General features: G+C 34.8%; 1 protein-coding gene across 1 annotated transcript in view; it reads right to left on the reverse strand.

Moving 5' to 3' along the window:
* Window positions 1-17402, reverse strand: part of LOC117235210 (breast cancer anti-estrogen resistance protein 1) — a 165625-nt gene that overhangs the window by 58397 nt on the left and 89826 nt on the right. Inside the window, exons 2-3 of the mRNA XM_033497031.1 lie at window positions 11228-11377; window positions 693-842 (exon numbers count right to left, since the gene is read on the reverse strand). Coding sequence (XP_033352922.1) covers window positions 693-842; window positions 11228-11377 — 300 coding nt within the window. The remainder of the gene's footprint in view (window positions 1-692; window positions 843-11227; window positions 11378-17402) is intronic.

Genomic DNA, 17402 nt, shown 5'->3' on the forward strand with positions numbered 1-17402 from the left:
AGGGAAGTAATTCGTGGAAAGAAATGAACGAAGATACTTTTTGTATGAGTTATCGTTACGCTATGTGACTGTCTTCTGTGTTAAATGATTATTCGGCTGACTGTGTTTCCATAACGAGCAATGAGGCTTTATACAGTTAAGCGTTCATTTCCTCTATAAGAAAACGACTTGTTTTTCGATTGAGTTTGATTAATATTATTCATAGAATAATTAATAATGTAGTCTCCGAGCAGAAAATTCTAGCTATATTCTATCACATAAAATTTAATAAAAAAAAAAAAATTCGTACGTCGATAGTGAAACCTACGAACGTAAGTGCAATATTAAGTATCAAACGAAATAGTTATTATTATTAACGTGTATGTATAATACGGAATAACAATTATCACAAAACTAAATATCATGCATTTCTATTGTTCAATCGAACTTCTAAACGTCACAAATCACTATTTATTAAAAAATTCATACTCATTCGATCAGATCCGATCTCGAGCGTTAATCTCCAATTAATTCTACACCCTGTGAACTCGAATTTCTACCGTTTGATTTGTTATACGACGCTGGCGATTTCGCAGAGGAGAATTTTCATAAAATCTCCAGTGCTCGCGCATAAATATACGCACACGCGCATACTACAGAAATTCTCTGTGCCCCATGAATTTAATAATCGTATCGTATAGCAAGTAACTTACCCTGTTCGGTTGAACGTGCCAGCTACGCCGTTTTCCATGCCTCTGTATGCCGTCTTCAGAAATGGTTAGGTCAGGTCTGCTGCCAACCAAACAGCCCCCTGTATCATATTGGCCGACTAGCAGTCTCAATCGATTTCCTGGACAGATGCCCTGAGCAGCAAAAGGAAAAAAGAGACGTATAGCAATAACATCGTACAACCGGCGGGAGTAACAACGGTTTAAAGTAATATCGTCGGACTCGCCAAACTTTGTTGCGGCGTACATCCTCGTTTCAAGAAGATACATTGCTCCATACAACTGAAACATCAGTTGTTAGAGGGAATTTATCGTTCTATGAAACGTTCAGTGTACGCGGCGAATTAAATTTTTATCTCTGACAGTCGGTGTGTTATTTTAAATCGCCCGACTATTTAGGTGACAGGTCTATTCAGGGCTATTTTCTTTGCAATTCTTTGTAAGGAATTGCTTTCTCTTAGCAGAGTGACTATTTCATCGCCGTTCCGTCGTACGTACTTATCGTTAGTTGCTTTCTCTTTATATTTGATCTGCGTTGGAACTAACTCGATCTTCTTTTTAACGTTACTTTGATCCATTCTTTAATCGATAATTCTCTTTCACTAACTTTAACCCTTCACCTGTCAATGATCGTGGAAGATATTTACACGATAGGTTATTGAAACAGTGCCGAGGCACGTAAAATGAAAATAATAATCACAGAATAAGACTCGTACAATTTATGACATCCGACGTCTAGAAGTATCTACCAAGAAAATAACAATTTGAGATTAAAAATCCTATTATTCGGGATATAATAAACGTTCCAATATCACTTGCGTAATGTCTGACTAATTCCTGACTCTATTACACCCTGAAATTCTATACAATCCTTTCGTTAATTCGCTCTAACGAACAACTCTAAACATCCCAATTTGTTGGGCCAACGAGTCAACTTATCAAGCCCAGTAAATTACATTTTCTTCCATTTGACGAACCCATTATCTTTTGAAAAGCGCATTCGCGTGATAAAGCGACGGTCCGTGAAATCGATTTCGTGTATTTGCCAACGATGTTCCACGAGCTCTGCTTAAACACGAAGCAAGAGGAAACGTAGACAGGAACATTGCCTCGTTGTTGACGATTTCACCACTTTACTCAACGTTCAAAGCGTACAAGAAATACTTGTCGAATCGTCGCCAGGAAACGAAAGGAGATTTCAATTAGCAGCGTGTACGGGCGGTGACGATTCCGTGAAATCGAAACGAAAATAAACGTGTTAGCCTTGCAGCTTTCCATCGTATTACGGAAGGATCTTGCCTTCGTCACGGCGAACTGGTAGATTTTAGCCCCCTGAGGTCGTATTCAGCTTAGATAAGGGTTCTATATTGGTCCAAGTTTGTTTATTGTTGTAGCGTCATTGTGTATATGTTAGTATAGTTAGTACTTGTTCGGTGTTATTGGACGAATAGTAACGATTACATTGGTTTGCAACTAAGTGATTGCGGATTTTGTCATTAGGTGGTATTGACAGAAGCCGCAATCAGTTGCCAATCTCAGTTGCCAACTCGATAATATGCATATTTATATTTATGCAAATTTATATCTCTATGAACGCAATTGAACAGGCTTAGACAAATTGATCAAGACTATTTTTTATTAATTATTCAATCTCGTCGATACGACGAAGATATCTCCTTGATGAAAATACATTTAAAAAAGAGTATTTGTAAAATTACCATTTTACTTTGCTTTTCAATTTATGAAGTTGATCGATGTCTCTGAACATGCAGTTAAAGAAATTAAATGCAGAAAAGAACAGGATGCAATTAAAGAAGTACAAAGTAAACAGACTCGTTTCATCTAGTAGGTTTAATTTTACGGTATACATCTTCCACTAACCTTCTTTCTGTTACTTTAAAACACTGAAATCCATCTCTTTGTATCCTTGAAAAATATTTTAAGCCGAGGTCACAAAGATTTTCATCCAGATCTCTCAACTGCTTCTCATAAAAATTTCATGTTTTTCATAAAAACTTTTAGCGATCGTTCGTAAAGATTAAATCGAGTATCTAGAAGAGTGGGACGAGCATTTTTGCGGCATTTTTGAAATTCCTTTAGACCGTTCGGACGTTCGATCTGCAATTCGACGAGCAATCGCCAAACGACCAACGAATGCTCGTTCACGCTTTCGATTTGCTAAATTCTACTAAAACGTGGAAAGAGCATTCGTTCGCTTGTTCTGAACGTATCTTTAGCGTACTTCAACCCGAATCGCTGATATTTCTCTCCCGTGGAGCAAACGACGCGTTTTCGAGGTCTCGTGACAGCGGCAGCTGTCGAATGTCTACCTATCTGAGAGTTTCATATTCGAATATGTACGGGAAAGGTGAAACGTAACGTAATCGTAGCCTGGCGACAGTGGAAAATGGGATCGTGAAATCTGAGGGCTGTTGGGGGATTTGGTGGGTAACGGGAAATATGGTCGGAAGTGGATGGAGGTGTTTACTGAAAATGGAAATATACTGGGTTCAGTGAGTAGGGGATTAGCTGAGTAAATGAATGCTGTTGACTGGTAAAGTTTATGCTAATGGATTGGTTTGATAATTTAGCGGTGTGACTATGTTAAGTCGTGGATTTGCTTAATTGTCATAAAGATATTTGCTCGTTTAGACCGGCTATGTTTTCTTGCCCTATATTCGAGCAGGTAAAACAGGTTTTAGTCGTATAAATATGATTTCATGCGTTGAGAATGATGTCTGGTGGGTTCACAGGAAATGGGTTAGGTTTGTTTGAAAAAGGAAACAGTAATTACCGTCTTTCAGAGGCGATATTTATTAGGATTCTTTTATCTCTTTCATAATGGTTAATTGTAAAGTTGCAAGCTTCTATTTGGTAAATGTGACTTAATTCGATTAAATATGTGTTCGCACAGAGAAACTTTTCACTTGGATGATTGCCATAGACAGAGATTATAATGATTAAATGAAAAGACTTTCTTATGAGAAGATGTAAATTCCCTGTGGAATACGATGAAAAAGTTACAACCGCTTTTAGAACTTTTTTTTTTACATATAATGCAAAGTCAATTTTAATTAATCCGATATATCTTTTATTCTTTCTCTAAACCTATAAAGATCCTAAACTCCGAAAATCCAGATCGTTCAAGTGATAGACGATACAAATACCAATATTTTTTTTTTTTATTTATTAAAATTTACAATCAATTCTCGCATTGAGAATTTTCAGTAATTTTTTCTGGCGTGGTTAATTATTTATAATAAGTTAATATGTATTATAGATAAGTATAATTTATAAGTAAGTATTATAAATAAGTAAATATTACTTAATTTAGATAACTAATTGAATCTAGCGCTTAGGTCTAGCGGGTACTGTCTCTTCAGCCTGCGGATCTGGTCCGATGTATCCAGTAGTCCAGTAATTAGGGGGTTTCGATGTTTGTTGACTCTTTTGCTATATCTGTCGCTATATTTTTCCTCTTTGACTGTTGGTATCTTGAGGTCGCGATGTATTAGTTCGTTGGTGACATACCAGGGTGTATTTATAATGGATTTTAGCGTTTTAGATTGGAAGCGTTCAAGTATTTCAATGTTGGAATACCAATAATTAATTAAAAGTACCAACTATTAATTTTAAATTAATAATTTATTAATAAATTAATAAAAAGTATGATACAATGTGTTTTTAATTTTTTTATGTTGTATAACTATACTAACTATATATAATATTGTATATTTAATTAACTCGAACAAGAAGAGCGTCACCATACGTTGGTGACGGGGCCCCCACGGAAGTATACCCGTCGCACGAATATGTGCGACGTGGCGACAAACGCGTTAACAAAGATATTTCTCTTGGAAATCCTCGCCTGTGGCACATATATCACCAAAAATACGCCCCTAAAGTATTTGTCATTTAAAGAAAACACGCGTCTCTTTTCGTATGCGAAACGCTCGGAAATCACGTTGGTTGAAACTGAAATAAATTGAAACGTGAAGAAAAATGAGAAACACAAACATTGTTTACGCGCACTATCTGCCTGTAATAAATACAATCGTGAAAAGTCCTTTGTTTTTCGAAACGTTGAATATTAATCGTATACCTGACTACTGAAATTCAGTATTTCATGCAAAATGCAGTTGACCAATTTCACGACCTAATACGTGAAATATTCGCTTGTTCCAAACAAACGGTTTAAACGGTTCAGGGCAGAAACAGGAGCAAGCGAACGTATATGCGGCAAGTTCGCGTGTACCGGTGACGAACAACAGCGCGTTCATTTTCGAAACATCAAGTCAGTCTGTGTACCTAACTCTACAAAATTGTTCATTTGCCGTAGCATAGGAGTAGGAGGCCAAAAACGACAATATGCAGGGACAGAGGTTTGCTCCATTACGGATTCTATTGACTCTCTATCAACGGATAGAATAGAAAACAGCCTATTCCGAGCAGAAACTGTTCGTACACCCGTTATGTCGCAGGGGCGCATCTGTCGTTAATTTTCGTGCGGACGTGCGAGACAAATCGACTTCGAAGTGAATGACGTGTCCGATGTTAAGAAGACCGAAACCACTTTTGTAGGCAATTTTCGGTGCGAATGATCGTGGCCTGGTTTCGACTCATTAAATGAATCTCGAGGACTCGTAAATCGTATCGTATATCAGCGGAAACCAAATAAATCCAATTGTTCCAATGGCTTGAAGTTTAACAGACGTGATATATATTGAGATTTAAGTAATATCAGGTTGTCCGAAAAGTTTCTTTCGTTTCATAAAGCGATAATAGATGAACAACAATTTCTGTTTTATATAATTTTATTGAATTATTATGAATTATTATTGAATTTTTATTATTATGATCGTGCATAATTCAATAAACTAATATAAAACAAAAAACACGAACACAAAACGAAAGAAACTTTTCGGACAACCTAATACATTGTCTAACGATAATTTGCTACTTTGCGATGATTTTGTCATTTTGTGCATATGTATATTTCGAGGCTTAAGGTATATGTTGAGGTAATTCAAGCAATACCGATGATCAATTGATATTGGAAAAGCAATAAAATAAAACGGTGACTGTTTATAGTAAATATTTTGGAAGTATCTTCAATCATCTTATCTGTTAGATTTCAGATAATTCGAAAAAGATGTTGAAGCAATATTATTGTGTTCCTAACAGGAAAATTTAACAGAAGATGCAGTTTGTTGAAGATTCCAGCGTAATTCAGATCATCTTTGCTACAGTGTTATATTTATTTTTGAACGAGTTCCACGTAATTCATCCTTATTTTCGCTCTTTAATCGCTATTTAGTCGGCTCTTATTAAGACATCGTTAAACTTAATAGTTTCAGTTCTTTATGTTAAAGACAACGGTCTTAATTGGCTCTCAGTTTCCCGTGCTAATTACTACACGAAGTTTGCAGGCCACAACAACCTTTTATAAAATTCTCAAACAGAAAAAAGAGAAGTAACGCCAAAAACGATTTCGTGTCTCATTGTTTAAGATGGATACAATGTTTAAACAAAAGAAATATTGGTAAAAAAAAATCAGTATCTTCGACAAGATCTTCTTTAAAATCTTCGTTAAAATCTTTAAATCTCCGTTTAGAAGTTAATCATAGAAAAAGGCTTCGTTATTGTTAAATATAAAAGTTGCGACGGGGTAAAACACAACGAACGAGATTAACGTACAACTTCGAAACTAAACATACGAATTACGCTTTACGCAGAAAGTTGATAATTCAGGCAAGTGAAAGTTGAAATTTTATAACTGCTCCACGTTGATGCATTTATCGTGTAACGCAGTGGCTTGTAAATAAAGGATGAGGCAGTCGTGCATCGGGTCGCAGCTGCAGTTACCCGTAACGCGAACGCGAGTAATTTCCTCGTAAACTTGTAGTACATCGGCGTACCCCTGTTTTCCAATTTCCAATTCGAACCACCCCCAACAGTTCCTTTTCAACGAGCACCATATGCGTTATACCGTGCCTTCTGTCTACGTTGAAGGGACTGATATGGCGAATGATAGATTCCACGTGCAAGAAGTTGCGAAACAGAATCTCCGTTAGAAGAAATACAACTGGATACAGAGATGCGTATTAATAAGTAGACTATTACGAATTTTTATGTATTTAGAGTTAATTTGGAAGGTGGAAAATAGCACAGAATGCACACATTATGAGAGAAATATATAAAATATCCAAAGTATAGTATAAGCTTTGTATACTATTGTATAGTATTTGATATGTAAAACAATTTTTTACCGTGTCTGTACTTTGTTAATTATATTTCCAAAAGTACGAATCTTCGTAAAAATCAGTGATCTACTAATACGTTTTGGAGAAAACCTTGTCTTTCGTGAATAGAGTTAGATGAAATAAATTTTAGAAATAATGTGTATGTGACAAATTGTAAAGTACAAATTAAATAATAATAATAAAACAAAAAAGAAATTTAGCGAATGATATGCGACAATTAAATATATTATAAAAAATATAAAAGCGAAGAATATGAAGTATAACGAATCAATTTCTAAGTTTGAAAACACCACAGCTGTCAATCAGGAAATAAAAAAAATATATAAATATACAATTTTTCAATAAAAAATTTATGGGGTAAAATGTATATACGATTCATTTTTTTATTTAATCGTAGAATACAAAAGTTCATAACTTTTATGCTGTATCTTTGAATGATGAATTCTTATGACTAATTAAGCTTTTATTTGAATTAAATATGTTTGATCGATTTAGTCGATATAGACTATTGACAAAATAACACGCGACAATATTAGCCGAAAATAAAATATGCAATATTGTGTCATAAAAAGAAAAATCAGAAAACGCTCATCGCTCGTATAAAGCGTGATTATTCAAAAACAAATATGATTCCAATAATCAGAAAGCCATGCTAAGAATGCGTCGTCGTCAAACAAGCTAAACGTCAGCAAGAAATGTACTTACTATACCTGCGTTTATGTGCAGTGAAACGTAAGAGCACTTCCAAGGATGACCAATGCGTTTTAAAAGCGAAGAATGTGAGTATAACGAATCGACAAGCTTTTAAAGTCAATGTTTGAAAACACCATAGCTGTCAGTCGAACATAAATTATACTGCAATATACCAATATATCAATCGTTTTACTCATAGTTATACTGCTGTTATTAATCACATTACGCTTGCAATAAAATATTCGTATTATCAATAATAGATACTAACGATACTCGATTTTCTTTTTTCAAAAATAATACAATTAATAAATTTGTAAATCTATCTATCTATTTATCTATCTACCTACTTACAAAATAAACGAATTTATCTCCAAATTTAAAACAGTTCATATAGCAACACATAGAGACAATAACGCAAGACAGGGTTCGTATAACACAAATTATCGATACATTACACTGTACTACTTATTCTTATGAACGAAATGAATCGCAAAGCCTTGAAAAGCGATCGAACGAATTTCCCTGAAAAATTAACTTAAAAAGCTTCCACGAAAAAAATCACCCTCGAACCTGATCTAACTCTTTCACGAAAAAGAATACGGCGCACAAGAGAATTTAACTCGGCGCACAAAAAATTCCAGTCGAACTTCCTTCCTTCTAACAATGTTCCGATAAATCCATCTTGTGACAAGTTACGACCGGTAAGAACCGACCTCGCTTAACCATCATCGTTTCTCCGCATTCCAAGAGCATCCAGCGTGTTGTCCGAACAGACATGACGTGTACTGCTGCTACGATGTAGGGATAGGTTTCAGAATATCATAGATAAGCATGGCAAGAAGATTGCCGTAGGTCGTGGAACCGCCAGACATCGCATCGTTTCGAAATTTTTCGAACAGATGTCGAACGCGGAAACGATTCTAGTTGGATCGCACTTTCGAGCTCGTTCCTACGGCTCTCCTCTCTCTCTCTGTCTCTCTTTCTATCTCTTCTCCTAAAGTTGTAGATGAAGATCTTAGATCAGAGGCTGTAACGGTGCGGCCTAACGTCCCATTTCCGCGATAATAATGCCGTGTCATGTGCTAAGAGAAGAGGAGAGAAAGAAAGGAACAACGTCTTTGTCCAGATAAACGAGTCTAGTCGCATCGAGCGGCATAGCTCTTTCATTTGAGTTGCGACGTCGTTCATGCGACACTTGCATTGTCAATACATTGACTGCTAGGCTAATGTTATATACATTTTGTACTGACATGGAGAGAGGGGGGCGGGGGACAATAAATTGGAGTATGTTACACCATAGTATTTAATTATTAAATTATTACAACGTATTTGCGCACCTTTTTCTGCCAATGTTATCCGTCATTTACATTCTTGAGCAGTTTTTGATCCGTGAAATTTATCTTATTTTAATCGTTTTGGAGAATTTACTAAGAAAAACGTGAGTCACCGATGACCATCGTGGTAGTCAAGTTATTAATCTGCTCGTTTAACCTGTTAATCTTCGACTGTTAAGGGGAGGAGGAGTTGACTCGTCAATTGAATTGTCCATCTCTTGAATAAACTTCTTTATTTAGGAATCTCTCGTTCTTTACGTGCTATGTCGTTCGTTTTGAAAATAAATTGTACTATATGCAAGTTTGTAGAGACTGAAACGGATCTAATCGAGGTATGGATTTATTTGCAATTACGAATTGTATATGTCTTAATTATAAGCGCCTTGGAATTATAAAACACCATGATCGATCTAGATCTGAGAAAATATTGAAAGAACCAGTATATTGGGTTTGTTCAGGATATCGATCTAGTACAAGATAAAAATGAGCAATGGCTGTTTGTAAAGTTATAGAAAAGTAATCAATTAATAATTACGCGTTGCTATAAAATCCTGATCAGAATTGAAAAAATGTAATATCAAACTTAATACGAGAAGTCAGAATCCAAAAAGTCTGTTCGCTATCTGTATTTGACTTACAATTCGTTGAAACATTTAATAACTAAATAGATAAAACAGAAATTCAATTTACATATACGTAATCAACCAGGTGTTATTGAATATACAATTCCTTCGTAGCGAAACATTTGAAATCAGATGCAAAAGATCATTCTCAAAGATTTTAATAATTTCCTAACAACCTATTCCCTATTAACACTCACCTAACTTCTGTTAAGTGTTCTAAAGATTATACAATTTTTCCTTTTTTTTAATTATTTAATTTGTACTTTAGAATTTGTCCAGCTTTGCATTTGGCAAAGCTTATAAATTATACATATCCTTTATAAACGATATATATATTCTATTATCGTGGAGTGTATACATTTAAAATTAGATATCGCCTGGAAATTAAGTATCCACAACGTATCGTGAATGACGTTGCGTCGCCTGATATATCATCGGTGAATGCAAAGAGAATAAATAATATTCTGATGGCGCCCATACTCTGGCTTGTGTGTTTCTTGTCTAGAACAGCTGATAATGTCTGTCGGACATTGATAGAGCCACCGAGAGGCTTTCACGAGCGAACACATGTGATCTCGATGAACGCGGACGTTTACGTAAGTGGCTGTTCGATCGTCAACTAGGGCAATTGCGAAATCTTTTAAGGATCAGAGTGGGAAGCTGGTTAAAGAGAGCTTCGATGATGAACGATGGTTGAAGCTTTCTATTTAGCTATATGAGAACGTATGCTGGCTATTGTATGCAGATAGAGACTTAGGCAAATGTGGAACTTTGATGCTGTATCGATTGACAAAGAGTTGTTTTACCGAATAGCTTGCTGGGAAGCTCGTAGGCAAAATGATAATCGAAGATTAATTAAAGATGAAATGATAATTAACTTGAAGATTTCAAGAGACGCGTGGGAATTGTTTACAAGTGAAACGTTCGCTTCTGAAGATCGATGTGTAAAAGACTGTTTTATAGATTGCAATTTCTTTCCCGAGAAAGATTATATACCTTTCGAATTAGTTTTGATACCTTTATTTGTATTAGGTTGTCTGAAAAGTTCCTTTCGTTTTATGAGGAAATAATAGACGCACAACATTTTTTGTTTTATATTATTTTGTCGAATTACGTACGATCCATTTTATTCTGTTGAGATAAACACTTCACAGACTTGGTTTCACGTTTGCATGAAGGTGCGTTGTTATAAAAAAACACGTTTGAGAAAGAAAAACACTTTCCGGACAACTTAATAGTTTCGTAACAACTTAATTTCTTTTGACACACAATATTCATAAAAAAAGCAATTTCGTATAGCATCAAAGATCCAACACACCCTCGCAAGAATTCTTCTTTTATAATCAAACCGTAACGTCAACGTATAATATTTAAACATTTATCCAAAATCTTAATGAACTTCCATTTCTCTAAGGAATTTCACGTTATACGAGGTAATTACACGGTTAATTAATTAATAACACTATGTTATTTACGCAACGAGACTCGACTGTAAGACTAGTCCCGCCGTATTTTTTTACGTAAAATACTGTAGCCGAGTAAAATATAATCAGCTTTCTTGTTGAAAAGTAAAAAAGACGGAAAGTTCCGTTAAAGAAGGTAATTACCTGTCTACCTCGCAGAGCGCACAGCCACCATCCCTCGAGGCCAGCGGTGTTTTGTTCCAGGACAGTAAGAACATCGCCCTTTCGAAAAGCAAGCTCGTCCGGAGCTTCCGCGATATTGTCGTACAGGGCACGCGCTTTCACACATTTTTGCTGCAAAAGAAATACAAAATTTATGCACTACCGTTCATACTGTAAATCTTCATAGTTGAGACTTATTATTATTATTGTCATTATCATTCTTATCATTGCTATCATTGTCATTGTCATTGCCATTGTCATTGTCATTGCCATTGTCATTCTTATCAGTGGTGTTATTGTTATTGTCATTCTTATCATTGGTGTTATTGTTATTGTCATTCTTATCATTTAGATTGTTATTGTTATTGTCATTGTTATTGCTATTGTTATTGCTATTGCGATTGCTATTGTTGTTGTTGTTGTTATTGCTATTGCGATTGCTGTTGTTGTTGTTGTTGTTATTGTTATTGTTATTGTTATGCGAACCAAATATACATAGCTGTTCTGAGACTTTTGAGCAAAGAATGTATGCATATTTGAATCGTCAAATCGTGGCCTACAAAAAGATGTAATTTTACTAGAGAAATTGTTGCTGAACTCTTTGGCGATAAAAATGCTTCTTCCTTCCAACGAGGCTGTATATAGAAGCACTGGAAGAAGATGTTAACCTTTCACGTTCGACATACGCAACACTGTACTTTAACAAATTACTAACTAATTAAGTAATAAATGTTTTCATTTTATTCCTGATTTTAATGCACTACATATTTTTCGCTAAAGTGTCAGAAGAACTATGTTTCTATCGTTAATAACAGATCAAAAAGGAATTTCTACAGCGTTCAAATAATCATCGGTGCTGAAAGAATTAATAACAACAGTGAAACATTCAAGTGTGACAAAAAAAAAAGAAGGAAAAGTAATATGCCAAATAGATAGAAGAAAATCAAATAGATAGAAGATAATCAAAAATATGTAACAATAAATTAGAGATTGATTGATACAAATTTCAGATAAAACGATCGATTTGATTTTCTTTGAAAGAATAAAAACGACGCAAACTTGCCTATCAACATTCAGAGAATTAGCGACCAACAAGCCACGTTTCCTCTCAGAGATTGCAGACACGTACAAAGCGAGCTCGTCCTTCTAATCAATTGAATCCCATAAAATCCTAGCCGTTTCTGCAACTCGAGCGGCTATTTCGGGAAGCAAAATGTCGCTACGAGATAGAACGAACGTTTCAAACGAAACGGAGGCAAACAATGAACGTGGCTCGCTTACGAGGAAAACCGCCGCCTCGTGTTTCACTGAGGCTTCAAGTGAGTTCAATTAAAGTGCCTCCGTGCTATGACAACGGGATCCTCGCCATCCATTTTTCAGGGCAAACAATGATGTCATGCCGCGACTTTGACGAATGTCGCCGAGGAAACGTGGCGCCTTGATGATCTTAGCCTAAATTAACGAGCGCGTCACACTATCGGTGTGGTTGAACCGTGAACGACCCCGTTTCCTCATCAATAAAAAAAATACGTTTTGTACGTACCGTGTGTTCTATCAAATGTTTATTGTTCTTCGTCGAACACATTGTGTATTCGCGATATGTAAAGAGCTTTATAATTTTTTGAAACTAGGAATCGGAGATTTGTAACGGTAAACGTGTAAATAAGGAAACATTTGTTCGCGGGATTCAGCTGCGTATATTACGAAATGAGTTTTAATTAAAACTTTCAGAATGGCCTCCAGATTTTTATTTCGAACAGTAACTGCAAATTGAAATAAATTGTATTTTTGATATAAAAACTTGTCTTTATTTATACGCTTGCCATTGGACAATAGATTTTGTACAATGGGAACAAGTTAAAACAGGCAAAAATTGTACAACTGTATTTCGAAATTTTTTGGCTCTGAATGTAAAACACTATTTTTATCGGTAGAAAAGTTGGTTTTGCAAAATTACAAAATTTAGAATGGAATAGAGCTGTTCGATCATATCACGAAATTTTGTTCTAGATATGCAAATCTATCGATATTTTTACATTCAGATGAACGAAAAAGTGCAAAAAACTTTAAAACGAATGAGAATACTTCAGTTACACATGCAACGAAATTTCTTGCTTTATGTTATTGTATTCTACCGCAATATGATTTTTTCCACAGAGCGTGAACATTTCGATCATACACATATTATAAAAATTCCTTTTTTGCACCATTTTCTGCTATTTACTTTATTTTCTGCTTTTATTTATTCCACGTTTTGTTGCTTAACATACGTGAAAAATCACTGGTAAACTCAAGTGATTATAATTAGTCGGTTAAATATTAAGAAACAATTTATTGCCAGTGATGCGAGTAACGAGTAATTGCTATCACAAAAAATTGTATAACGTATCGTTATTACGATTCAATGGAGAATTTAATAAACTGCTAATTATACGGTAAAAGCTGGAATCTACAATTTGCTGTTTCTACAAAGTAATTGGATATTATCGTGTGGCAGATAAATTAATGATACGATAACGATATGTTATAAGGAAAAATGAGCATTAAAAGCTTCAACTTTTTACGATTGTCTACGTTTGCCTTTGACAATTTTTGAAACAGCAATTGAATAATGGAAGCTGAATGACAGTTTGCCGGAATGATCAAAGTTCCTTTCAACTGAATTAACGGAAACCGTTGGAACGTTTTCAAAGCTTAATCCTCAATTACCTTGAAACATTCTCGGTTGAAGTTCAGAAAGCAACCTATGACATTTTAGTGTTCAAATAATTCAATGCTTTTCCGACTATATAAAATTGAAGAAAAAAGACTTTAATTTTCCATCATTGAAATAATAAACATTCGAGTATTTATTTCCATATAACGTAAATCAAATTTTTAGAAATAAAATGAGGCAAATTAAATGAAAATATAGCTACGATATATAAAAACTATTTTCCATTATTTACTGTCAAATTTCTATTTCGTCCTCTTTGTCAACGAATACTTTGCTCGAAGGAATTTAATTCAGAGAATTTCATTATGAAACAACAATGCAATCATTCGACTGTAATTCGCCAGTTCTTCAAGACGCTACCTTTTATCTTCAACAAGAGAAGTAAAAGTAAAATCCATTAATTATTGCCCGTTCTTAATTACTGCATTCTGCAGCGTACTCTTAGAGGTATGCCGATAATTAGCCCGCAGTTTCGTCACCTCAATTAATCATGAATTAAACGATGACATTTCCGCAATGTAGATCGTGCGAGCCACGAAGACGATCGAAAGCGTAGCCAAAGGTTTTAATCAAGAAGTAATTAGTAGAAACCGCTACGTGAGTAACTGCCATGCACGAGTGATCAAACGTGATTGGAAATTAATCTCGAATTAGAGAAATTAATTTCCCTTCTAATTCAGCTTTAAATGTCTCTTGATCGGTCACTTTGACATTCAATTACGAAACTAAGATTTACACCGAAATTAATATATTGGATGTCGCTATCATATTTATTGCTTTATTGTGATATAACTATATTTCAAAATCATCTCGAATTCGTTGAATTATTCGACACTTTATATATGTATATGTGATTCTTTTAAATTCACCTTTAGATAAAATTCAAATTATTATTTTAGCTGAAATAAATTTCACTGACGAGGATATATCTTCCAGGTACACTAACACAATATAGAGATCAGCTATGAGTCTGCTAACTCTTTTTAAAACTCGTTTTAAAATCTACTAAATATTTTAAGGAAACTAAAACACCAGTAACTCACTATAAGGGAGCTAGCAAGGAAGTATGTGATAAAAAATCTCAATTTTGAATTTTTTAATGAAACATAATTGCTTCGGTAAATCTCATCGTCAAAAAGATATTAATTTCGCGAGTGTATTTCATTTATCCATGAAATTAAAGACAAGTAAATTTTATTTCGAATCGTGCACAAATATATTACGCTATCGCATTAAGAACTGATCTCTAAATCTTTCTTCGATGTTCCAGAATCATTAAACGTTACGAAAAACAAATATACTCAGTCACTAAGTACTTTCCATACATCAACCGATAATGATATTAATATTCTCCTACATACATCATCTAAAACCAGGCTAACGATTCAATGACTCAATTTCATCAACTCTCCCCTACATTATCAATGTGCAACGCAACAAGTGACATATGACGTCCAAGTAATTGAAATTCCACTCTCACATACTCTAAAACTTTCTCTGTTAATTAATATCCTGGCGAATATTTCAAGTTCACTGTAGCCAGCGTATGATCCACACGTCGATCCTATTTTAAGGAGGATCGAGCCGTGGCGAACTCGACGTTAAGTCGCCGAAGAATGCAGTTTAGTCCCATAAAAGGATGCTGGGATGCCAACGCATGTCAGGCTAGTCTGGCAGGTACACGCAGGTACTCACGACCTTTCGAACTGACAGCTTTCGGTTCTCAACGGTTAAAACGATACAAACCGGGTCATCGAGCGACTTCCGCAATACGAATAATTATATGCGACGAGCGAGCATAATTAGGCTTTCCATGTATTTTCGCGTAATAAATTTTAGAATTTGCGTAATAAATTTGGAATTCTATTTTACAAATAATTTTTATAATCTCGTAGGTTACGAGTTAATAATTGAGGAAAAGGGATCAACAAATAGCTTTTAATTGAATCGCTTCTAAATACTTTTGAAAGTTTTTCCTCCATTTAAACACGCCGTTATCTTCTTTGTGTTTAATTTTCTTCGAGAAGTTTTCTTCATATATATACCATTGTCAGTTTTATATTAATTTTGCGAGCAAAATATACATCATCTTCAAAATAATTGAAATCTCTTTATCGTTTTTCCATCTGGTAAATATTATTCCAGATATTCCAAATGTTTGAAGAATAAATTTCCCATTATGTGCGAAAATTGTATAGGTTTTGAAATTTCACTGTCGATTCTGTTTACCACATTCTTCGATATTTCAACCCTTCGATTATACGAGCTTTCGTTTCAAGCTTTATTTCCCTGTACAGAAAACAAAATGTCAAATAATATGATTATTTTTTTGATTAAAAACAAACAAAAAAGGGTATAAAATATTCGAGATAAATTCGCCAATAATTGTACGAACAGTTTTTATTCGAAAATATAAAGACACTTTTATTGGCCGACTGCAACATCATTCGAGGTATTTGTTACGTCTCGAAATTAGCATTGTTGGAAGCGGAAATGCAGTTGATGGAATTGTTAATGTTATTTGATTGTTTGAGCGGTAGCGTGAAATTAATGGTTTCGTGTAATTACATTTGAGATCTTTGTGCCGTGAACCATAGTGCGCTCATGACATCATTGCAATGGAATATTCCTTACGGGGATTCACGTTAAACCCCTTGGTAAGTGGGACTCTAACTTGACGGAGATAAGTGTAATTGGTGTAATTTAAGGTGCACGCTTAAAACGTTTCTCTCCTTTGTTATGCCAGGTCAGTTTGTGGCTATGCTTTCAACGAGGCCCCTCGTGATTGCTACGTTTATGTTAATTAAAAACAAGATATTATCTTGGCAACGTCTTCGGTGGTTCATTGACATCGTTTGGGAATTGCGAGAAAGGAATGAAGAGAATCACGCGATAAAAAGCTGTTAAGTATTGTTTAAAAGTATCTTATCAATTAATACGATTTACCGTGTTACTCGGTTAATTAACAATCTCAATATATTTCGTGTCGTTCGTTTTTTTAATAGAAAGAACAAATTACGGATTTTAAAACGCATGGATATATTTTTGCGTTACAAACACTTTATAACGATCAAGTTTTGCACGTGTGAAAAGCTAACAAACGAGAATACATACGAGAAAATTGGGAAATAGCTGTACACGCAAGTAACATGCAAAAGAATTCAATTTCAAAAATAATTCTTTAAACTTGCTTCACGCGCACAAGCAAGTGAAAAGAGAAAAAATATCGAGTTTTGTCGCTCTATAGGTGGAATTTTATTTGTGACCTTTGGAACTCCTCGCTTTGATACGAAATGCAGAAATCAATAATCGCAATGGACAGATTGCTTCGTAGCAATACGACGATATAGCAGTGAAACGCAATAGTATAATAGTAGCAGACAGACTGGTCAACTCTGTGTATTTATAAAAGATCTAAGTACGTAAAAATATATAAAATTT

The sequence above is a fragment of the Bombus vosnesenskii genome, unplaced genomic scaffold, assembly GCF_011952255.1.
Source record: "Bombus vosnesenskii isolate JDL3184/JDL3185 unplaced genomic scaffold, Bvos_JDL3184-5_v1.1 scf7180000013314, whole genome shotgun sequence".
Classification (NCBI taxonomy): domain Eukaryota; kingdom Metazoa; phylum Arthropoda; class Insecta; order Hymenoptera; family Apidae; genus Bombus; species Bombus vosnesenskii.